The 18,355-nt window shown below is 38.2% G+C and overlaps 1 protein-coding gene across 1 annotated transcript in view; it reads left to right on the plus strand.

Moving 5' to 3' along the window:
• The window catches only part of LOC109088332 (SH3 and PX domain-containing protein 2B-like), a 36,575-nt gene that overhangs the window by 11,548 nt on the left and 6,672 nt on the right, over positions 1 to 18,355 (plus strand). Inside the window, 5 exon segments of the mRNA XM_042711226.1 lie at positions 894 to 970; positions 8,130 to 8,221; positions 8,518 to 8,543; positions 12,942 to 13,076; positions 15,030 to 15,131. Coding sequence (XP_042567160.1) covers positions 894 to 970; positions 8,130 to 8,221; positions 8,518 to 8,543; positions 12,942 to 13,076; positions 15,030 to 15,131 — 432 coding nt within the window.

Here is an 18,355-nt window from a genome sequence, read left to right on the forward strand (position 1 = left end):
GTCCAGATTAATTTGCATGCAGTGGGAAAGACTGGGAAAAAACTAAAAATATTTCCGTAAAAGAAATGAAAATGCAAGTGTCTTTCTGAACGGATGCATTAAAAGCAGTTCATTCCAATTAAAATGCCTATTGCATCAAATATTTGTCTTGGTGAGAACGGACCATTAGTCATTTTAAATTCCAATTTAACAATAATTGCTTCAGTTGAGCTAAAAATAACCAGTTAACACTTTTGCAGTTAATTGCATTTCTTAGCGGTGTCATACGGTAACTATGACCCTGTTTACATGATTAAAAAGACTCTCACCTCAAAACCTGAGCACAGGAACCACATGTAAATACCAGATATAAAAACAGCTATCTGTCTGGCCTGATCACTTGTCACTGGATCATCTGATGTTGTTGTTAATACAGTGTGAGCAGGGTTTGTTGTAAATACAGGGCAGTAACCCAACACATTACACAGACGCACCACATTACACACACCACGGTGCTCATTTTTCTGAATGAGCCATTGCTAAAAGATCCATCACCCGGGGCCTTGGGTGGGATAGTCTAGTTATTTTCCCACATGTTTCACTTTATTTTATTTTTTACTTCTTTCAGCTAAAATGGACCACAGTATATGGTTTAAGTTCAGCAGGATATGAGTCAGAAAACTTAAGAGGCTCGTTTGTATTCATTTCTTGGTATTGGTTTTTGGGCCACAATCTTTGTTTGGGCAAGTTTCATGCTTGAGGTCTTCCAACATAAAATGGTTATAAAGCATGAAGGGACATTCCCTAAAGTTTAGGGAATTCTCATACAATGTATAGAGTATTACATTTGAGAAATGAAGATGCTGTGAATTCAGGGTCTGTTTGTGATGATATTTGTCTTTATTTCCTAACAGGAAAGATTCTCTTCAGAAGAAGCCACATTAGAGACGTGGCCATGAAACGCCTGAAACCCATAAACGAGTACTGTAGGGTAAGTTAGAAAACACATAGTACACACAGCAACCATCTCACCTGCCACTAGCATTACTTTTACACAGAAAAATGAAAACAACATCTAATATTTTTATTAACAATATTTCAGTACACCATGCTGCAGAAGTCACATCCGTTCATCCTTTACTCATGTCATGACTATGAAACACAAAATGAGAAATTAAACAATGTCCAAGCTGCTTTTTTCCAGTAGAAAATGACACAAAGCACCATAAATATAGTTCAGTAGTTTGCTGTAACTCGGAAATTTCATGCAAGAGCAATATATACTGTAGTGTGACAAGGGGTGTTGTATCAGATTTGACATCAGTGAAACAGCATAAATATTCACGTCTCGTAATTAAACTTTTAATGTAAGTGGAGATTATATTTGGGAGCTAATCTACAGTGAATGGAGAGATTTTTAGTGAATAATGAGAGAAAAGAGGTAAAGCCTAAGAGTTCTTATATGAATTGTCTTTGACGTCTATTGTTCATCGATCTACAGTACATCACAGTTCAAAAATTTGGGGTCAGTACATATTTTATTTTTCATTAAAAAATTTTTTTAGAGAGGATACTTATGTTCACCAATGCTGCCAGCAGTATTATGAACTATTATTCCAATTTAAAATAAATATTTTCTATTTTAATATAATTTAAAAGTGCAGTATGTATTTGGACAGCTAGTGGTTGAAATGCATATTACAGTCCAAATTTAAATCATTAGAGAGTTGTTCTCCGCCTGCTCCTTCTCAGGCTTGACGTTCACACAGGTTGCCAGATTGAGAAAACGCAACAGGAACGAGTGCAATGGACAATGTTAGATGACGAGCCTTACACTGTTAGCTGATGAGTTGATTTATCCACGTTTAAATAAGCCTGTGGACATAAGGCTTTTTAGGTCAGGTTGAATCTGTAATCTGTGACTCAGTTTGTTTGCTGGCTTCAATGGCTGCAGTGCGCTGTGTTTTCCACCAATTGGCAACCTGGGGTGTTGAAATCCTATTGGGTAAACTGGCAGTAGGCGGAGTCACACAGACCAAAATAAAAACAGACATTCCGACACAGAACACACATTTCAAAGCAGAATAACAGGCTCTAGCGTTATTTTTCTAAGAAAAAATTGTGAACTTTGTTTGTTTCCTAAATATCTGCAAACATGTATTTTTATGCTTTAGTACAAAAAAAAAAAACATTTAAAATGTAATTTATTTTTGTGTTCAAAGCTGAATTTTCAGCATCATTACTCCAGTCTTCAGTGTCACGCGATCCTTCAGAAATCATTCTAATATGCTGATCTGCTATTATTATATTACTAATATATTATTATTTATATATTAATAATATATATTATTATATAATAATATTACTATATATTATTATTATCACATTTAAAAAATGTTTGTGCTGCTAAGTAAAATGTGGAAGCCTCAATACAGTGTCAGTTTTCAGGATACTATGATGAACAAAAAGTTAGCAAGAACAGCATTTTTTTATATATATAAATATTTTGTAACATTTTAAAGGTCTATACTGTCATTTTTGATGTATTAAATGCATCCTTGCTGAATAAAAGTAAAGGTGTTAAGCAGAGAGATCACATATAATTTCTGCTGCTTCGAGCCAGTTTTTCTGTGGTGGTCTGCACTGTGAATTGAATTGCCTTAACATTCAAAAGACTGTTCTGTCTAAAGTAACTGTTGGGCTTTTGGTGGAAAGGTTAAAGAGGGGAAAAAAAGTCAGGAATCCACATTTGGCAGCGTAGTGTCTGCTTTAGGGCAGGGGTTTGGAGCTGTGCTGAGTTAGCCTTCGTCAGCACATCATGGCTTTTGTTGATTTTTTTTAAAGGGCTGTTTCTAAAGGAAACTGCTTCTTAAAATGTTGCTTCAACTGTTCTGTTTTTGAGGGTGTCTGTGTGAGCGGTCATGATCTGTGACTCGCCGAATGAGGATTTCACCTCCAAAAACAACACTTTAACAGTCATAATTCAGTTCCAGTAATTCAAAGCAGCCCACTGTAAACAAGCATCATCAGCTGATGAATCAGTGCTGTCGCGTGTTAGCTAGAAGAAATGATGCCTACGCTGGATGTGCAAACATCCTTAAAAAGCCCGTTTTTAATAACATTGTTATTTTACTGTTTCACAGTTTTTCCTGTTTGGTGCTACAAAAGCAGAAATGCAAAAACATAAATGTATATGTAAACTATATAAACATTTAGCTCGACCACTGCAGTCTGATTTATCAATGACTTTAATTTGACTTTAAACGTTCTTTTAGACAGTTTTATTTTTATTTATTTATTTATTTTTTGATCAATTGCTTACAATATTGCTGTAATTTTTGTACTCTTTCTAACCATAAAATGAAAGTCTATTGATGTCTTTTAAATTGAATTAAATGTTTAAATTTAAACTGAAGGAACAAATGGGCAAATTTCTCTTGAGTTGCATTCAAAGTCGCAAAGTCACATCTTCAAAGTTAAAGTTGCATACTGAGTAGTAACTTGTACTTTTACTGAGTAGAAACTTGTTTCCACCATTGAATAAAATGTTCTGTGAGAAGAAATCAGAATTGGAGCATGTAAATTTGCAGCTGTGAGTTATAAAGTCAGAATTGCTGTAAAATATAAACTGAGTTTATATTTTGCAATTCTGACTTTATTTTTCACAATTGCAAGTTTATCTCATAATTGAATTTTTAACTCGCAACTGCAAGTTTATATCTCACATTTCAAAAATGCAGAATTACGAGGGAAAAAAAAAAGCAGAATTGCGAGGTGCCATTACCTATTTTTTCATTTTCATCCCATGACGGAAACAGCTTCAACAGAGTAGATGCTATATTTATAATTATAATAAGAATATGAATACTATGAATTCAGACATACTAGTCTTTTTACACATTGCTTTTCGTCTACTATGTCTTTAAAAAGTAGCCATATTTGGGGCATTATTATAAAAGTAGGCATTATTGATGTAGGCATTAAAATGATGTATAGTAAAATGGATATTTTAGCTTTTCAAAATAAAAAAGCACTATAACAGGGAGGCCCAGTGTAATATCGAATGTATCATACACACAAACGAATGCATGAGGTCCAAAGAGGATTAGAAGCTGCAGAGTGATTGTATCTGTCATGATACTAAAGCTACTGATTTCCACTGAGAGCTGGTGATGTAATGCAGGTCATTGGTGATGTCATGCAGACAAAGGAGGTCACATGACCGCCTGATACAGTTGCATATGGCATCGAGTCTGAAGTGAATTAATAAGCGTCAGTGTAAACGTTCCTCCAGCTGACCTGCTCACTTTTTAAATGCTGGAGCAGGATCTATATTAATTGAGGTGAAAGGTCAGAAAAGCTGTAAGGAAATAACCAGAGGTTATGATTTCTTTTTTGACATATCAGTTGCCTAGAGTTGTTAGCAGTGCGCCTTGCCTTGAACCGTCTCAAAGGGTGCTTACGAGGCAATCACATGCTGGTCCAAACGGACATCAACCGACCATGTGGTCTGCACTTCTTTCGCATGTCGCAAATCGCCCGCTACTTCCTCCTTTGGAGTCGGTAGGTTCTGAGGTCACTTCATGCCATTCACAAGTTGTCTCGAGCTACACTCCCAGGAAAGTGGCAGCTCCATCCCCATACGTCCAGCTGATTTGGAGATGTTTCGGAGCCGTCAGGTAGACCTGTTTGCCTCACCAGAGACCTCTCACTGCCAGTTGTTCTACTCCCTGACAGAGGAACACTCTGCACGGATGCACTGGCACAAAGCTGGCCGCGGGGCCTGCACAAGTATGGGTTTCCCCCAGTGATCCTTCTCACACAGACGCTGTGCAAGGTCAGGGAGGATGAGGAGCAGGTCTTGCGTGTGGTGCCGTAATGGCCCACTCGGACCTGGTTCTCCGAACTAGTGCTCCTCAAGAAGGCCCCTCCCTGGTGGATTCCTTTGAGGAAGTATCTTCTGACTCAGAGACGGGGCACCCTATGGCACCCACGTCCAGACCTCTGAAAACTTACTGACTGGTCCCTGGATGGGACACGGAGGTTCTTGGTGACCTACCCCAAGAGGTAGTGGACACCATCACTTCGGCGAGAGCACTGTCTATGAGACACGCTTACGCCTTGAAGTGGAACCTGTTCGTCGAGTGGTGTTCTTCTCGTCAATAAGACCCCTGGAAATGACTGATCAGGGTCGTGCTTTCCTTTTTGCAGCAGTAAAGTCCAGGTTGCTGTGATTGCTGCGTACCATGACCCTGTAGAAGTGAAGTTGGAGGGTAAGCATGACCTGGTCATCAGGTTCCTTAGAGGGGCCAGGAGGTTAAATCCTTCCCGCCCCCCCTCCATACCCTCTTGGGACCTGTCTCTAGTGCTTAAAACACTACAGCAGGGCCCATTTGAGCCCTTGCACTCAGTAGAGCTAAAGTTTCTTTCATTGAAAACTCTGCTCCTGCTTGCATTGGCCTCCATCAACTCACTCAACTAGGAGTGTTGCATCCTCCTGGGTGCTGGCTTGTGGTGCCTCGCTGACAGATAAAGCTGCGGGCTGGCTGGAAGAATGAAGACTGGCCTGCCTCTCAGCATTGGGTTTGTGTGAGCTCTCGCTAGATTCTATAGCCTTTGTGTGGAGCAGGTATCCTCCTGTGTTCTCACCTCAAACGGGTAGTGGCACTGAGAGGCCCCGGTTAGTGTCGGCTTGCAAAAACCTCTCCAGAGAGTCCATATCATAGACCCTCTCAAGCTCCTCAATCCCCTAGGAAGCCAGACGTGGTAGGGCATCCTTCACTCACTGAATCCTTGAGAACTGGTAGAAGGCTGGGTTCCATATGTGAGACCTAAGTGGATCCCATATGTGTAAAGTCCATGGTATAGCTTCAGAGCCCGTGTTTCCCCGGGAGACTTCTGCCATTTCCAAGAGGGTTGCAATCACCTCCTATTTTCCAATTATGCACCTAAACGGTTGTTTATATGTGTATTTGCTCCTGAGAGCTCCTTCAGGAAGGATGGAGCTTCCGCAGCGTCCATGTTCCAAGTGCAATGGGTATGTTTTCCAGTGTTATCCCAGTGTTATCCAGTCTCACTGATTGGGTAGTGCTTTGACAATGGTGAATGGAACTTCTTGTTGTGACCCCCAGCCTACACCAAAAAGGGGCACAGGTGGCTCACACAGGGCACTGGAAGAGGCAGCATCCATGGCGGTTTGGTAGAAATCCCAGTTCATCGGTCATCTGACATGATGTCAAGAGTGACCGACTGAAAGAGAACGTCTCAGTTACGTATGGTAACCCTCGTTCCCTGAAGGAGGGAACGGAGATGTCACATACCATCTCCACGGCTGCTGTACCACTGTTGAGCAGCTGGGTCACCGGCTCGGGTCCACAGCAAAAACCTGGTATGTATTGCACCTGCTTCCTTTTTATGTTCACGCTGTTATCAGCTGCAGCTGGATGCAATAATTGCATGACAATGTGCATTGGTTCGTTTAGTTTGTACTCAAAGTAGATTGATCTATCAAAGTGATATCCCAATACGTCAATCATCCGACGTGACGTCTCCCTTCCCTCCTTCAGGGAACGAGGGTAACCATACATAACTGAGACGCTTTACTGGTAACACAAATTAATTGTTAACTGAGAGTTTTTCCTCAATAAAGTTTTTCCTCCATAAACTCCTAATTTGCTGCTTATTGATAGTAAGTAAAGTAGTTAAGTTTAGGTATTGGGTCAGGTTTAGGGTTCTAGAATATAGTCATGCATTAATATGTGCTTTATAAGTACTAATAAACAGCCAATATGCTGAAAATATGCATGCTAATAAGCAACTAGTTCATAGTGAATAATGTTCCTTAATCTAAAATGTTACCCATTTGCTTTCAGACGTGTACCACAACCTTAAGAATTAAACTAAAAGGCGTTTTACTTGCTAAAAAGTATGAACTATCAATCAGACTGTGTACAACAGGTCTTTAATGATGATAATTTTTTCAGACGTGTATCAAATATAATACATCAGGCTTTATAAGGTTAAACTTCCAATATGCCACTTACAGAATTAGGTGTTATCTAAATAGTATGGTATATGCTGCAGTATTTAGTGAGCAATAACCAGTTCCTTTATGAATAGCATGGGCCCTTCTGTAGCATTATAGATGAACATTCATCTCTGTCTCTCACCCTCTCTCGCTCTCTCCCGCATACACACCCACATAAAACAATCAAGGTAATGCACCCACCCAATCGAGTGCATTGCATACTGTAATTGGCCTCCATAGACCCAGTGTCTTTAGGGAATGCTAATGAGCGGGGAGGTCAGATACTGAACCCTGAGGAGGCATCAGTCTGTGGACATCTGTGACATCCATGAATAAGATCCATATCCATTCAATCTTCACACAAACCCAATGCTGAGAGGCAGGCCAGTCTTCATTCTTCCGTCGCCCCTTATCTCAATAAAACAAGCATGATTTTGCCATTCAAAACACCTTTTTCATTAAGAAAATTGAGCATTGGGCAAATGTGCAATTGCTAGAGTAATTGGCGAGTCTAAAGCAATTGTGAACAATTGGCCCAGGCTCTGCCAGTTTAAAAGCCAGGTTAGAAAAGGGCACCTTGAGCAGATGCATCCGAGTGTGAGGATTTAAAAATTCCAGTCAGGTCAGACATCATAATTTAGAAGGGACGTCCGTCTAAAGGACACAGAAGCAGCACTCAGCTTTATTACATTAAAGCTCCTCTGCCAAAATATACAACAGCAAAAAGCATCTTCTGTCAGCCAGGAGGCACATGGAGCTTTATTGGATGTGGGACTGGATCTGAAGCCAGAGCAGAAAGCTCATAGGGGTCACTGCAAGCCGGACGCGCAGTTGATAAAGCAGAAACAGCTTGCCATCAATGCCTAGTAAAACACAGCCCATCTGCCCTCACGGCATGCCTCTGATATGAAAGCAGAACAGTGAGATTCAGAGCGATTATGCATTCGAGGGCATTCTGTGTTAAAATAAATGCGGATAGAAACAAAAGAAATTCATAAGAAATTAAACAAATTATGGTTTGCTTCTTAAAAGTTTCACATAGTTTCTGATAATGGATGACTTATAAACAGCTTACTCTTCGGAATGTCACAATAGTGAGTAATTGTGTATATCTTCCCCTCAGGCCCTGATCCAGCTGCCAGTGTATATTTCCCAATGCGAGGAGGTTCGTTTGTTCTTTGAGACGCGTCCTGAAGACCTGAACCCACCAAAAGAGTATGTTTACACTCCATGCAGTACACACACACACACACACACACATATTCATATTCAGAATAAGATGAAATGTAACTTAAATTGAATAGATTTATTTTGTGATTAGTTTATCAATAAATAAATAGACACTAGCCTTTACAGCTCACCAAATCAACAATAAGGATTAAAAAAAATACACATAAAACAAAACACATAATAGTGGTGTATCATGGTTCTAAAAATGTTTTTACATTAAGAAAAAAATATTTAACATTACTAAGACCATGAATGTCTAACCTGCATATCTTCATTTACAGGGAACCCAGTGGAAAAAAGAAATCAGGTAAGGACATGATTTTGTGAGAAAGTGGTACGCGTAAGTTTGATTTCAGAGTTGTAATTCATGTTGGCTGTGGTTAGTGTGCCCTCTGGTGACCGTGCACTTCATAAATGTTTCATTTGAGGTACAGAATGTGCAGCCTGCACCCTTTACTGTGGATGCTTTCATTCCTTTGTTACCTGAACTTTTCCACCTTCGCCCTCACTCCTGCTCTCATTCATGTTCCCTCATCAGGCATTGTGAAGCGAGTGACTTCTTTCCTAAAGAGAGGTAGTAACAGACACTTGCTAAGCCATGCTCTGTGTGTGTGAGCCCTCGAAGCGTGGGCCTTCCTTGGGAGGGCGTTTCTTAGGTGGGCAAGGGCTAAGCTTTGTGCTCTGTATCTGTGTGATGTGCATGGCGGCGTGGTGGTGGTTTACTGGAGGACCATTTAGCAGATAGTTTAGTAACAGGTAGGGATGTAGCAATACACTCCGAGCCGGTTGAAATTCAATAAAAATATGTGACGATTTAATGGGGTAGTTCTCCTAAAATTACCCCATGATTTGCTAACCCTTTTGACTTCAAAATCTCGACCCCCATTCACTGCCATTATAAAGCTTGGAAGAGTCAGGACATTTTTTAAAGGGATAGTTCACCCAAAAATCAAAATTATGTCATTAATGACTCACCCTCATGTCGTTCCAAACCCGTGAGACCTCCGTTCATCTTCGTAACACAGTATAAGATATTTTAGATTTAGTCCGAGAGCTTTCTGTCCCTCAATCTTCAAAGTAGTCCATGTGACATCAGAGGGTCCGTTAGAATTTTTTGAAGCATCGAAAATACATTTTGGTCCAAAAATATCAAAAACTACGACTTAATTCAGCACTGACTTCTCTCCCGGGTCTGTTATGAGCGCGTTCACAGCACTGCAGTTTAGTGATATCCGGTTCGCGAAGGAATCACTCGATGTAACCGGATCTTCTTGAACCAGTTCACCAAATCGAACTGAATCGTTTGAAACGGTTCGCGTCAACAATAAGCATTAATCCACAAATGACTTAAGCTGTTAACTTTTTTAACATGGCTGACACTCCCTCTGAGTTCAAATAAATCAATATCCCGGAGTAATTCATTTACTCAAACAGTACACTGACTGAACCGAGCCAGATAACGAACGAAACATTGACTCGTTCTCGAGTCAAGAACCGGTTGCATCGGTTATCACCGGTAGTGATGGGAAGTTCTGTTCTTTTCCGCGAACCGGTTCTTTCGGACAGTTTTATTCAATAAACCGGTTGCCGAAAACGGGTTCACCAGTTCTTTTGCGCTCGACGTAATGACTTCATTGGCGATGTTTCCCTTGATTCAAGCCTTCGGTTTACCCGCGCTCATAACATTAGCACAGAATCAGTTCAGAATCAATCACCAAAAGAACCAGTTCAGTTCAGACGCGCTGTGTGTCAGTCTGCTTCACGCATGCGCAGTATCATCAGCTCCTCGGTTCTCGAATTGGACGCGTCCGACAGAAACGGTCCTTGACTCGAGAACGAGTCAATGTTTCGTTCGTTATCTGGCTCGGTTCAGTCAGTGTACTGTTTGAGTAAATGAATTACTCCGGGATATTGGTTTATTTGAACTCAGAGGGAGTGTCAGCCATGTTAAAAAGTTAACAGCTTAAGTCATTTGTGGATTAATGCTTATTGTTGACGCGAACCGTTTCAAACGATTCAGTTCGATTTGGTGAACTGGTTCAAGAAGATCCGGTTACATCGAGTGATTCGTTCGCGAACCGGATGTGCTGTGAACGCGCTCATAACAGACCCGGGAGAGAAGTCAATGCTGAATAAAGTCGTAGTTTTTGATATTTTTGGACCAAAATGTATTTTCGATGCTTCAAAAATTCTAACGGAACCTCTGATGTCACATGGATTACTTTGAAGATGTTTTTATTACGTTTCTGGACGTGGACAGTATACCGTACATACATTCTCAATGGAGGGACAGAAAGCTCTCGGACTAAATCTAAAATATCTTATACTGTGTTCCGAAGATGAACGGAGGTCTCACGGGTTTGGAACGACATGAGGGTGAGTCATTAATGACATCATTTTGATTTTTGGGTGAACTATCCCTTTAATGTAACTCTGATTGGATTCATCTGAAAGAAGAAGGTCATATTACATTAATCAGATGCTTTTATACAAAGCCACTTAAAGTGCATACAGGCTATACATTTTTTTTTTTTTTTTTTTTTTTTTTTTTACCATGTGTATGTGTGTTCTCAGGGAAATGAACCCACGACCTTTTGTGCTGCTAACACAATGCTCTACCATTGGGCAACCGGAACATATATATATATATATACACACATATACACATATACATTTTTGGGTGAACTATCCCAAACCAAGTCAGTTGAGATGTCAAACAAATCACAACACAATTGTGGGGGTTTACATGAATGTATCTCTGATGTGAACTGACTGTCTTCAGAAAAGTATATTGCATAATAAAGTAGGGTTTATTAGTGCAGCGCTGCTTTATTTATCACTGCTGTTCCAGAAGCGCCACCTGCTGTCAGAGAGTGCATCTGCGTCTCATTCAGCCCGTCTGCTTTGTTTCATGCAGATATGTTTTATATTGCATAATTTCACAAGGCTAAAATTCTGTTTTTGCTTAAATGTTGAAATTATACAATGGAATTTAAATCAAAAACTGCTCATGTGGCATGTATACAGTATTTGGATCGTGATTAAAATATAGCGGTTTTGTTAGTTGACATTTAAATTTCACAAAGAAATGTGCAGCATTTTGTCTAAGAAACAATAACAGGACACGTTTTCATTTCTAATTTGTCTTAAATCTCATTTTCTGAAAAATAAATATAAAAAAAGCGTGAGAAAATTGTGAAATTAGTATGAGTGAATCGTTACATCCCTATGTAATGCTACTGGTAATAGGTATAGTGCTCCTTTATAATAGTAATGCTTTAGCAATAAAGCAGCAGTTTATTATTACTTTTCTTCACAAAGTAGAAGAGAGCAGCGCCTACACCAAATGGACACACACACATTCAAAACCATATTTTGAGTTCAAATATGCATGTTTTTGACATGCTTTGTGAAATGCACCGTAGTGATTCTACTCAGTACTGCAATATTTAAAAAGTAATGGAACAAATTTGATCACTTATTTTTTAATTGAGTGCATGACTGGTGTTTTTTTGTGCTTAATTATGCTCTCTTCAACCTAGTGATTAAAATATTCATGAGGGCTTTACCATCTATATGATCATTTCTGTAACTAATTTAGTCATTCAAAATTGTAAATGCTTTACACAGTGTGCAGCTTTTGTGTTGAATTCAGTAGAAATTACACTTTATCTGTGAATGATTTCAAAATAAAAAGAAGTGAGGAGTATTGTCTATAGCAAACAAAAATCAAATTTACATTTACTCTCCTTGTTTTGTTCCTTCTTTCTTTCTCAGTCTACAGAAAAGGAGACATTTCAAACAGTGGTCATGTAGATCTTTTCCAAGCAATGAAATTATTCTGAAACTATTAAACACAAATGAAGGTGTTTTTTTATTTTTCTATTTTTTTAATGAAAGCTGAGAGATTTCTGGCCTTTCATTGAAGTCTACACAACCAATAGGTTATTGATTCAAAAAGTTGATAAAAATGTTGTCAAATGAATTCATGTGCGTTCTGAAGAGACACAATTTCTTTATATAAAGAACAGATTTAATTTAATATTTAATTCTCATATAAACATGGATCAATGCATATACGTGGAGCTCATAAAATATGGTCAACAGAAGCTCAAACGTGCAAGTTTGAGCCCTTGTGAATATTAATTTTGTGATGTTTTTATGAACTTTTGGGTCTTTTGGGTTTGGTAGGACATGAGTGTGAGTAAATGATAAGAGAATTTTCTTTTTGGGTGAAATATCACTTTAAGTTGTAAACATATATGAGTGTGAGTAAATGATAAGAGAATTTTCTTTTTGGGTGAATTATATCTTTAAGTTAATTGTGCAGATCAGTTCAGCTGGAGCACAGTCAGTATCTGCTTCAATGATTTGGAACAAATCACTAAACTAATCTTCATGCACTCCACTGGTGTTTTATATTGTGAATTATATTTTTTTTAGGCTCTAGTAAAAGAGAATTTTCTTTTTGGGTGAAATATCACTTTAAGTTGTAAACATATGCCCATTTAATAATTATTCCACTCTGCTCCATATCAGCATTGTCGCTGATTTGGTGTGGGTTTGTTTCCTTGCAAGACTCTCAGCACTAAAACCTCTGGCTTTCCTGCTTTGATCTTTTCAATCACGTTTGCTTCTTTCTTCTCGTGTGGTGTTGGTGGGACACCAGGAGAGTTGTCGATAGCTGTCCCCTCTGTCCCTGCAGGAGGAGACTCGTCCTCAGCGGACCCGCTGCTGCTGGATCAGTACGTGGCCGTCACTGACTACGAGAAGCAGGAGAGCTCTGAGATCAGTCTGTACGTGGGGCAGGTGGTGGAGGTCATCGAGAAGAATGAGTCTGGTAGGAGCCTTCGCTGTTATTGTCAGTCTCTACCATTAGTTCCTCCAGACAGAGTTTTACAAATACTGAGGTCCAAAAACTATGGAAGCCTGTTTCTGCCACTGAATTAAAAATTTTAAAAAGGAAATGGCATAATTGAGTTTATATCTTGCAATTCTGACTTTCTGAATATTTTTCTCGCAATTGCTTGTTTGTTTCTGACCATTCTGACTTGTTTTCTTGCTATTCAATGTTTTTTCTTGCAACTGCGAGTTAGTATCTTGCAATTCTGACTTTTTTCTCACAATTCAGTTTTCTAGCAATTCTGACTTTTTTTCCAAATTCTGACTTTTTTCTCACAATTCAGTTTTCTTGCAATTCTGACTTTTTCTCGCAATCACAAGTTTGTAATTCGCAATTCTGACTTTTTCTGTGAATTGTGAGATATAAACTTGCAATTGCGAGTTATAAAGTCCAATTCTGAGGGAAAAAAGACTGATATTTTCTTACAATTGTGAATTTATATCTCACAATTCTGAAAAAAAAAAGTCAGAATGGTGAGATAAAAAGTCGCAATTACCCTTTTTTTTTTTTTTTTTACTCAGTGGCAGAAACAGGTTTCCATAAAAAAGACAAGACAAGACAACCATTAAAGGGTTACTCCACCCTAAAATGAAAATTTTGTCATTATTCATTATGTCAAGGTCCAGGAAGGTTATGAAAGTCGTCGTCAGAATACTCCATCTGGGCAGAAAAGACGTGAAATCGCTTCCCATAGACCCAGATTGCACGTCTGACGGCATAAAAGATGGAGTATTCTGATCGACGACTACATCTTCATACTTTTACGGACCTTGACACTGTTATTTATTTGGCAGTCTATGGGACAGTCACAAGCCTCCTGGTTTTCATCCAAAATTATCAAATAAAAACTGTGTTCCGAAGACGAACTGAGCTTTTACGGGTTTGGAACGACATGGGGGTAAGTGATTTATGACAAAATTTTCATTTTGGGGTGGAGTATCCCTTTAAACCATCTCAGATGGCAGTAACAAGCAGAAAACACTCTCAAACATGAGAATCAGGTTAAATGTTTGAATAAATGATCCACAATACAAACTGCATATACAGAGGGTTTCTATATTAAAAATTCATTTAGTGAAATTATACTTCATTTCATCATTTTGCATTGAAATTATAGAAATGTTTTAAACAATACATAAACATAAGGAAAATGTGTTTTTATGAGGAATTTGTATGAACATTAAATATCAAATAGTTTCAGCAACTTGTTTCTTTCCTGGAATAATCAAGGTTTTTGAACTAATTGATTCAATGAATGGTTAAATTGCTCGCTCGTTAAGACAGTCACTTGTCGCCACCTACTGGCTAAATTAAGCAAGTTGCATTGAAGTCACTGAAACACAGACAAGTGGAGCCATACAGTGCTTTTCATTTTCTTCTGTGTCTGTCAACTTATGTTACGTATATGTTTTATGAATCATTTCCTTAAGAAAAATTAATTTACTGAAGGTCTACCAGAAATGGTATAATTGGTTTATTAAATTTATTCACAATATGTGCACATCATTCATTAGGCTATTAATCTTATGCATAATGTTCTGAAAACCGCTTCATCACATTGACAATTACGAATTAAACGAATCACATAAAGCATAGCCTATAGGCAAAAAAGGCCCGTCCCTGATTAAACAGTATGAAGTGACAGTGAAGTGTTGTGCAACAGCCTCTGATCTGTAATCCGCATACTTTGAATCTCAAACATTTTCACACTGGTGAGCACAGCTGATAAAAAAAGTCATCTATCTTGACTTTGTGCAATATCCTTAAAGCAATTCTTTCAGAACATTTATTAAATATGAGGCCAAGCTGTTAAATGAATAGCTCAGCCTAAAATGAATATTCTGTCATAATTGACTCATAATGATGCTCCGAACCTGTCTGATTTCCCAGGTTGGTGGTTTGTTAGCACTGAGGACGCTCAGGGTTGGGTACCAGCCACATGTCTGGAGGCTCAGGATGACCCTGATGATTTCTCACTCCCGGCAGAAGAAGGTAAAGTCCTGCTTGTCATCAAATGTTCCTCATCAAACAGCAAAAAACTCCTGTTTATTCAGATTTGGGATCTCTAAAGGTGAAGTGTGTAATTTGTGTGTAATGTGCTCTAAGTATTAAACAGGGTTTCTGCAAGATTTATGAAGGTAAATGTAAGACTTTTTTTGTCAAGACCAAGTAAAGAAAACTCAAGGAATAAATTGAACGGAACACAGTAGGCCAATATGGTGTCTAAAATTAAATGTCTTGCATTAGCGACGCTTCAAAGTTTGGAAATACAACTTCTAACATATTTCCATTACTTTTCATTAATTTTACCAGAAACAAACAAAGAAAAGCTCAGTGTTTGAATAGTTCTTCTCACAAACACTGGAATATGAACATGACTTTTACTGTACCTTCTGATAACACTGCAAAGAGTGCTGTTCTTCCTCAGGATTTGTCTTGTTTTTCAATGCAAATATCTGAAGATTCTTAAACCAGGATACTTACTTGAGAATCCAAAATTACATGAGATGAGAGACCTGATCAAAATGAAAGTGAGCTTATGATTAGAACTAGAACAAATATCTGCCAATAAGCCCAGAAAATCAACTTAATTACTTAATCAGAAAAGTATGTTTCATGCCGCATTGACAGATATTTGTTCTCATTTTAAGCATAAACTCACTTACTTTTATTCAGTTTCTCAGATAAAAAGACTTCATATGTTCAGCTTTCATCTAAAGTAACTGTATCTTGATTTAAGGATGTTTATATATTTACAAAAACACTAAGGAAGATGTTAATTTCTTTTTGCATGCAACATTTAATGTCATGACTTTAGATTTAAGACTTTCTGCTCTGATTTAAGGACTTTTTGAGGCCTTTTAAAGCTAAACAATGGGTGTCTATAAGACAAACACTCTTATTTTAAACTTTATAAACCACTGCATTGTGAGAAACTTGCATCATGCTGATGTTCATGTCAAGCGTGAACTCAGTTGGCCAGAAGCGATGCTGTATAGTTGACAAAAATGTTAAAATCACAATTTTTTTATGATTCTCATTGATTAACGATTATCATGTCAACGATTTGATTCAATTCGATATCATGATGCATTGCACCCTCCATTTTCAATATTACTGCACATGGCTACTTCTTATAAATTTTATATCACATTTATTTTGTGCATTTTTGTTAAATGATATAAGCTGGCTACTTTATAAAATAATTACAATTTAAATCAAAACAATTGATAAGAATTTAACCAACTAAATATAGCTTCAAAACATACAAGCAAATATAAAGTAATAAAGGGGGAAAAGACAATTACAAGTGGTAAACAAAGAGTACTTTCAGTATCTTAAGCCCTATTCGAATGGGACTAGTTTTCTAAACTACGTTTGAGTTTCGATTCTTGACACCCGACGTCTGGTTTTCATGTACGGGACTAACGTCTCCGTGTTTATTACAGAGGTGGGAGGGTCTGTTTTGTACATCTGGGCATCACAGAGATCACGTGATTTTAATTAATGTTCATAAAGGTACATCCGTAATTAAAACATTATGTAATTGAGTGCATAAATGAATGTGAGTAATCTTACCTGATGCTGATATTACAATAGCCAGTCTTTACAGTTTACATGCTCTGGCTCTTGATTTTATTTTTGCTGTTTTTTTGGTAATTTTTTTTTTTTTTTTTTTCAGGTAATTTGCTCTGGAATTATTACAGAGGTTGTGTGAGAAAAACAGATTCGGACGGGATTAAAATCATCACGTACGTCTGTGAAACACAAATTTCTCTAATGACCCCCTGTAAAACTAGTCCCGTCCGAATAGGGCAGAGTGCTTTAAGTATCCGAAAGTTTACAAACATTCATAGTTATGGGTTTTTCTTTTTTCATCAGCATTATTGCTGATTGATTATTACTAATGAGATCATAGACAGTGGCAGCTTTAACAGGCTGCATTCACACTAATGCACAGATAAAAATAAAAAAAAGCTTAGAATCGATACTGAATTGTTTAGATTTGTTGAAGAGAGAATCACGATGCATTGGAGAATAAATGTTTTTCTCCCACCTCTATTTGATTCATTTTGAAGTGTCAACTTTGTGGATCCTGTGCACTTGCATTATATGAGGAAATGATGAAAAATGTGACATTTTTTGTGTAAAACCTATATGGCAAACCTTGCTAAACCAGTTAAGCTTGTTTTTGCAGCTCTGTTTAGTAGCACAAAAATTGCACACTTCACCAGATGTTTTAGAGAGGGAGTCTTACTCCGATGTTAAGAGAGATGAGGTTAGAGTTTTCCTCACTTCTTCATACGTGAGTGCAGTCTTTAGTTCGGTTCTGCACTACATGGCAAAGATGACATATTTGGTAGGCCAGAGACGTGACCTGAAGGTTTTCACATGTGTCTGCTTGCTCTCTGCTGGAGTGTGCCGGAGATTCTGGTCACTGCCGAGGCACGTTGGTCGCCGGCGTACTTTAGGGGATCTGTTCAGCACAGGCTTTGGGCAAGGTGGAGAGCACAGTACTTATCCTATCACTCTGTTGTGATGATGGTCTCACCCACGTATGCATGTGTGTCCCCTGCATGCGGTGCATGTGCTGCAACCTGTACGTCTCCTAGAACCACCACTGCACGATTCAGGGAATTGCAACACTGGTGCCATTTTTTAAAAAACACTTTCATTTTACTTTTAATTTCTGGTTTGCAAAATAAATTGCCAAAGCTCATGAAATACCTCATGCACCTATGAATTAGATGGTGTTGATTGATGCATGACAATTGATGATGAAATCTTGATGTCAAACAATCAAACACAATCACAACTTAAACAGATTATAGGAACAGTTCACCTGCTGTTAATTTACTCACACTCAGTTTTTGTTTTTTTCTCTCAATAGAACAATAAATTAGATTTTTAGCTGAAATGCAAGTGAGTGGCTGCCCGTCCTTGAGAATAAAAAAAGCATATCAAGGAAACCAAAATGAATCCCCGTGGCTCCTGACAGTATATTGAGTTCTTATGAAGCGAAACGATCAGTCTGTGCAAGAAACTGAACATAATTTACAATTATTACCTGTGATCCAGAGGCTCAGAAAAACAGTCCAGAGAGATGTCTGGTTCATGAACGAAACATTCTTTTGAACCGGTTCTTTTTTTAGTGAACCAGATGAACCAGTTCACCATATCAGACTGAATCATATCTAATGGTTTGTGCCTCGAGC

Source organism: Cyprinus carpio, chromosome A21, assembly GCF_018340385.1.
Source record: "Cyprinus carpio isolate SPL01 chromosome A21, ASM1834038v1, whole genome shotgun sequence".
Lineage (NCBI taxonomy): Eukaryota > Metazoa > Chordata > Actinopteri > Cypriniformes > Cyprinidae > Cyprinus > Cyprinus carpio.